The sequence below is a fragment of the Archocentrus centrarchus genome, chromosome 6, assembly GCF_007364275.1.
Source record: "Archocentrus centrarchus isolate MPI-CPG fArcCen1 chromosome 6, fArcCen1, whole genome shotgun sequence".
NCBI lineage: Eukaryota > Metazoa > Chordata > Actinopteri > Cichliformes > Cichlidae > Archocentrus > Archocentrus centrarchus.
Window position 1 is genome coordinate 9,828,070 of NC_044351.1, and position 6,816 is coordinate 9,834,885.

Genomic DNA, 6,816 nt, shown 5'->3' on the forward strand with positions numbered 1-6,816 from the left:
CATAGAGTCTTGTTTTCACCCTCTGAAGATGACATTCATATCATTCTGACTCAGGTAGATTCTTGCATGTTTACGAATGCAGAAAGTATGACACTGGCAAACAACCTATACACTAGCATGGAGTTAAAAATGTACTTGGCTGTCTGTTTATTACCTCGTGCAGTGGTCCTGCAACAAATTCTAGCTCCACGAACGCTATAACGCTCAGTTTTAAGTGGCTTCCTTTAAATGCAGCAGCTGAAATATGTGTACAGCAACTACTGTAACTAAAAGATAGTTAAAGGTTTTGTTTTTAATTGACTCCATTAGCAACTCATTTAAACTTTTCCATGACCCAGTGTATATCAAAAATACTCACTGGAAGGTTAAAATAACTGAAGTTGATAAGAGAACTTAAAAAGTGTCTGCTGACTCCCAGTATTCTTTCATCTTTCCAGCACTGGATAAGTTATGCAGGTAGCAATGCAGGTGCACGGATGTGGCCTGAGACCAGGCAGCTGTCTATTCAGCTGTGATTTAGCATCTGACATGGCTGAGTCTTGTGGCTCAATAGCACTAAAAGGCTCATCCTGTCTAATGGGGTTCCTCTATGACGCAGACATGGAGAGGCAAACCCTCCCCTTCTTTCAGTCTGACAGATAGTCTTACACGTACACACCTACTGGACGCCCATTCATTTTGTCCACTATGCAGTGCCTTTGAGTGCACGCAGATGGATATACGTACATTTAAAACGTACAAATGCTCATGTGTGAACAGAAAAGGTTCTGGTATGTGCACACACACACATGTAGTAAACACACACATAAAACACACTGCCTGTGCACTAATGAAAAGGAAAGGAATTGAGATGATGGTCCACGGCAAACAGTTGTGTAATTGCTTTTGAGAAACGGCTCTTGTCGGAGGCTGTCATCGATTTGGTCTTTACCGAGGACAACTCGTTTGCTCAGTGTGTGGGAGGAGGCCCAGGCAGAGGCGATCATTAAGTGACTGTGGTATCACTTTTATTAACTCAATACACTTTGATGTTTCACTGTTGTGGGAAGGGAAGTTGTCATACTTAGCTTGAATTGTACTGCAAAAAGAGTACATACAGAAGCTTTTATGAGGTTAAACCATCTTTTAAGTTAATCATGCTGATAACATATTAAATTGAATAAGATAACAATTGCACATTGCTTTGTAGATTGAAACAGAAACTTTGATATGCAAAGTGTCATGACTATATAAGTTCTGGTGAAGCAGATGATATGGCCCCAAAATCAAATCAATAAGAAGATGATTAGATTACATAAGCTGATTGTAGATAGTCTACACTGAGCTGAAGCACAGTGGGTGTAGTGCTGGAGTTGGTGCTATCCGAGCAGCATTATGAATGAAGAACCTAAGAGTGCGTCACTGTGTAGTATACATCCATCCCCAGTAGATGGCCCCGCCTGCAAGTGCTTACATGGTTGTATGGTGTTGGGGGGAATGGGGGGGGGCTTATTGATTTGGCGTTTGAGATATAGCATGAATTGTAACATTTTTTTTTTTTGAAAGTTCTTAAAATATTTATTGCTGGTGAGGCTTCTCCACGGACACCAGTTTGCTTTGCCTCCTATTTAATTAATGACATCAATGCAAATTGGGGATAGCAAATGGTCCAAATGACTGGTGGATTTTGTGAATGGAGCACTTAGTGACTGAGGAATGACGTAAACGCAAAGCCTTATCCCTTATTAGTGAGCCAGGACTGAGTGGAGGATTCCCATTGGCTCGCTGTAGCATCAGAGCAATGTGATTGGCTGACATCAGATAATTAAACACCTACACAGTCAATGCACAAATCCAAGTGGTGGGATATATAGGCTGGTGCGTTGGCACTGCATGCAACAGAATCAAGAGTAGTTCGGCAAGTTGAGAGAAAGTCAACTTATTGTGTTTTGCATAGAGATTCATAGAGATATATATTTATTTTTTATTTTGCTGGGTGATTATCGCTGAAGGTAAGTGTTAACTTTTAATGTCATATTAGAAGTTTTACAACTTGACTAAAATTGTAACTGATGAGCTGGCTGCATGTGTGTCTGGATCAGATGCAATGTGGAGACAGAGTCACTGTATTAGACTGCGGTGACAAGATAGTGCTGGCAATGGGATGGGAGTGTGGCCACTGGGTCACCAATGTCACCACTGCTCATTTTTGTGAAGCTCCAGTGTGCTACTTAAACAGAAGGAATGGCTGAATGAGAAGAAAGGCACTCAAAAATGAGAAGAAGCTTAAAGAACAGCAAGTGACAGAGGAAAATGGGCTGGAGAAATCAGGGGTGAGGGTTTGTGTCTGAGACTGTTTGTGTGTGTGTGTGTGTGTGTGTGTGTGTGTGTGCGTGAGTGAGAGAGAGAGAGAGAGAGAGAGAGAGAGAGAGAGAGAGAGAGAGATGGCAGCTCATTACACTAATGCACTGGTCCCTTAGGGAGCTGGCAAGCTTGGAGCCCCCCGTTCTCTCTTCACCCCTCCTCTTTCAGCATTAGCAAGTGATACATACATTGCACAGTGTAGGACCCCTGCCTACCATTACACACACACACACACTCACACACACACACACACACATGCACACACATGCACACACTCCACGCTGGCACATCCCGGGATCAGCAGCATACGACATGTTCAATGCTCTCGGCTGGATATTTCTGGAGGAACAGTCCGTTTTGCAGAAGAATAGTGAGGGGGCATTGTTCAGCGGGGGACAAGAGCTGAAATGTAGGGAGAACTAAGCTTACCTCACCGGTGATGATAGTTTACCTTTTGCACCCTCTTCCTAACAGCACAAGAAGACTACACACCAGCAAGGGAATTTTCTAGCTGTATGTTTGTTTCTAGCTTTTTAAGTAGCTTTGTATTAGTGGTACATGAGTGTGAATGGAAGCAGTTTTGGGTGCAAGGAGCTGATGTGAAGTTTTTTCTTGCTGTGTAGGGGACCATGGTTATGTTGAAGATCTCTGCTTTCCTTGTTGCCTACGCCCTGGTCATTTGCCAGATGTACTGCTCACAAGCCGCGCCTGCCAGGTGAGACTTTCAGAAATTGCATTTTACACTTCAAACTCAACAGAAGTATTGCAAGCAACCATGGAGTCTATAGGCTTGAATTTTTGTAAACTTCTCTTTTATGTTGTCTTTAAAATGTTTTTCAATAAACAGGAGAAATTGAGGAAGATCTGAGAGTTGCAAGAATTGCAAAGGGAAGCACAGAACTGTACAGTAACACCAGTACAAAAAGTCTAAATGAATGTGTGTGAATGCAGACAAAAAAACATCATTGTTCTGATTATTCTTAATTTATGGTGCCTTATTTTGTTTTATATATATGTCTATATACTTCCAATGAAAATGGATGAAATTGTGCTTAAAATAAGACTAATGGAAACAAACAAATGTAATTCAATTTATGGAAAGATAAATAATATATGTAGATATATAGTACTTTGAGGCCCCACTCAAGTTCCCCCTCCTGCCCCCCCTTTCCCATGAAGCTATTGATTTTGTCATAAATCTAAAAAGCTGGTTATACATCAGCTTCTTTCCCACAAGGGGCACTTTCTGCAGATTGTTTGCCCCGGGTTGGCCAGGGGCCCTCCAACTCAGACGTCATTCCTCTCTGAGGTGGTGACGTCTCTGTTACCCCCCCGCACACACACACACACACACACACACACTTCATCCATCCTGCTCCTCCACCAGTCCCTTACCCCACCCCAACATCCCCACTCAACCCACTACCCCTCCTTTTTCACTGCAGGTGATATCTTTAGCGAAGGATTTACATTAATGCTGATCTCATTGCTGTCCCCTCCCCTCAACCACTCTGACCCCCAAACCTTCCCCCTTCTAACCACAGACCGGGTTTAGAGTCCATGTCAGACCGAGTCACGCTCACGGACTACGAAGCGCGACGGTTACTCAACGCCATTGTGAAGGAGTTTGTGCAGATGACGGCGGAGGAACTGGAGCAGCAGGCAACTGAAGGAAACAGGTACAGATGAGTCTTCTTTATTTTAACCTTTGAAAATTTGTTTAACATTTCCACCCTGCACAGAAACCACCAGCCAAGGATTTGACTAATGAAAAAGGGGAAAGTAACTGGTTTTGGACTAAATACAAAGGTAAAATTAAAAGATAATTCTTAGGCATACCTTGTGTATGTTTTTAGGAACGAAATCCTGTTTTTTACTTTAACACCACTGGAAATGCGTCTTTTTAGTTTCCCACCTGGGTTCAGTCAGGCCGGGAGGTATGTACTTCTCAGCAGATTGAAGAAAAACATTATTTTTAACACACAATTACAAAAAAACAAAAAACGATTCTCTGTCATGAACCTGCTCCCGCATGGATGAGTTTGATTTGGACTTTGCGTGGATAGAATACTATTTTGAGCCAGCCTGCCAGGCATGTGAGCATTGTATGCTTAACAGAACAAATAAGTGTGCATGATGTCAATTAAGTGGAACTGCATGACAGTAGGAAGCGACTGGTTTCTGTTTGTTCTGTGGGTGTAAAAGGCTGACTGGGGTGGGGGTGGAGGTTCTGATGCATGAGGGGATGGATGACAAGTTTTTGAATGTTGGGAAGGGCAGTGGGAGTGGCATGATGCTGTAAGGAACTGGGATATTTTTACTTTTTTATACCTGCAACAGCATGAGAAAGAAATGCATGTGAGTGGAATGATGAGTGAATGGAAAGGGAACAAAAAGAGAAAAAGAGTGTGTTAGCTGCATGTTTTCCCATATCTATGAGCCTGTTCTATGCATGTGTTTTGTGTGTCCCCTCCCCGACAGCATGGACAGGCCCCTAACCAAGCGCTGCTCCAACCTCAGCACCTGTGTGTTGGGCAAACTGTCTCAGGAGCTGCACAAGTTGCAGACATTCCCTCGCACGAACGTGGGAGCAGGAACACCCGGCAAGAAGCGCAGTGCGCCTGAGAGTGACAGCTATGCAAGCTACGGCGAGACGTTTGAAAGCATCTAACCCCTCCTTATCCACTCATAACCCTGCTTTTACTTTTCCCGATCTCTTTTTCCTTTGTCATTCTTTCCCCTTTCCTTCTCTTCTGTCATCTTCCTCTCCTCATCCCAGTTTCCTTCTGGAATGGAAAGTGCATGCTGATATTACCTGCTTGACTGACATGAAGAATATGACTTTGAACTGCAATTTTTCAGTTTTTTCCCCCCTCTCCCCAATCTTTTTGGCAGAGAATGATTTGTCCCTGTTATCTCAGACAATTTTCACAAGTGTAATTCAGGAGCCAATTCATAAATCCATTTCTGTGTACTGTACGTGGAGTAATTTGATGGCATTTCAAAGCCCCTGAAACGAAAGAGTTGGGAGCGATCACTTAATCTAACCGTTAATAAATGATCCACTCATGCAACACCATGTTTGTTGTTCAATAAACGTATTTTTCTACCAGGAAGGCTTAGTCCATTTTCATTCTTAGGGACACTAAAACAGTCTTGTAACCACCCAGTGGTCATTTTAAAATATGGACATAGAGTCTTAGAGCCTTTAAAATGAAGCTGTCACCGAGTGCAAAGGTAAGACACTCAAAATTCGTGATTAAACGCTGCATGCTTGATGCATATTTTTAACCTGTAACCTAACTTGATCTGTGCTTTGACATTAGTGTTAATAAAACTGTGTGCAGAGTTACTGTGCATGTGTGTAGATCTGTCTTCCATTGTTGTACGAACCGGATCTTGTCGTTAAACCCCTTTTGCTCTCCTGAAGCAGCGTTACAGCACAGAAGCGCGCCTGCAACACGGCAACCTGCGTGACTCACCGCCTGGCGGATTTCCTCAGCCGGTCGGGGGGAATGGGCAACAGCAACTTCGTCCCCACCAATGTCGGCGCCAAGGCTTTCGGCAGGCGGAGGAGAAGCATCCAGATGTGAGCATTCCCAGACCGTCAGGGAAATGGTAAATACTGAATCTTAGTTTCTTCATAGATTTTCCAGCTTCTGAACAAAAACAGGCTTATGACATTATTTTTATATTACATTACATTATATTGCATAATTTTGGATTCTTCAATTTCTATGTGGATAAAAATCAGTCAGATTTGTCCTGTTGATGCCAAGCCGAAATTTACATCCTCTCTCTTTTTTGTCTCTTTCTATCTTTCAGAAGTTGAAACCTGACGAGAAAACATCAGAAATAACCTGAGAACAAAAATCAAGAAAAACAAAAATTGACCAGAAAATAAACACTGAACTGGCCCTTTATCCACTCTTTCACATTCCTCCAGGAAAAGAAAAGAAAAAAAAAAGACACCACAGGACATCTCCTAATTTTCATCCTGTTAGTGAAACCTTTTTGCTTTTGGCAAATAAAAAAATAAGAAAAAGAAAAAAAGGCACTTTATGTACATGAACAAATGATCTCCTGAAGAAAGAAAAAAACATCCTAATCATTCCTCTTTTTTATATTTCCGTATCATTGGAAAATAAAATGAAAGCAGCAGTGGTATCACTTTATTCTTTTTCCACTCTTCACCTTGTTAGAGCACATTTCTCCCATGCCGACCCTCCCTCCATCTCCCGATTTGAGATACATACTTCTACATTGCTTACAATTCCCTGTCCTCCTGAGGGTACCCTATTTTCCTGTGTGCCAGAGGGACGCCATTAAAGATCAGCATACCCAAGGCCCCCCCACAACGGCTGTTGTCTTGTGCCTTGATGTAGAACAATTTACATGAACATGATTGTACAGTTTCTGTTTCGAGACAATAAAGAAGACCCGAGAGAAGGATGCAGAAAATGAAGACCGATT

General features: G+C 42.4%; 1 protein-coding gene across 4 annotated transcripts; it reads left to right on the forward strand.

The window, feature by feature from the left end:
• Positions 1–1,881: 1,881 nt before the first annotated feature.
• LOC115781353 (calcitonin gene-related peptide) lies at positions 1,882–6,379 on the forward strand. 4 transcript variants are annotated; one of them, XM_030730986.1, is made up of 5 exons: positions 1,882–1,991; positions 2,967–3,058; positions 3,888–4,022; positions 5,774–5,961; positions 6,169–6,379. In XM_030730986.1, exons 2-4 carry the CDS (start codon positions 2,973–2,975, stop codon positions 5,934–5,936), a joined length of 384 nt encoding a protein of 127 aa, XP_030586846.1. In that variant the 5' UTR covers positions 1,882–1,991; positions 2,967–2,972; the 3' UTR covers positions 5,937–5,961; positions 6,169–6,379. The 4 variants fall into 4 exon arrangements, with proteins under 4 accessions (XP_030586846.1, XP_030586847.1, XP_030586843.1 ...); XM_030730987.1 differs by having other exon boundaries at positions 5,777–5,961; XM_030730983.1 differs by lacking the exons at positions 5,774–5,961; positions 6,169–6,379 and adding an exon at positions 4,825–5,417.
• Positions 6,380–6,816: the final 437 nt, after the last annotated feature.

Excerpts from the sequence above, each read along its gene's own strand:
- LOC115781353 (XM_030730983.1), top strand. The coding sequence starts at position 2,973 with ATGGTTATGTTGAAGATCTCTGCTTTCCTTGTTGCCTACGCCCTGGTC. Across the intron at positions 3,059-3,887 it reads TCACAAGCCGCGCCTGCCAG|ACCGGGTTTAGAGTCCATGT; the intron begins GTGAGACTTTCA and ends TTCTAACCACAG. Across the intron at positions 4,023-4,824 it reads CAGGCAACTGAAGGAAACAG|CATGGACAGGCCCCTAACCA; the intron begins GTACAGATGAGT and ends CCTCCCCGACAG.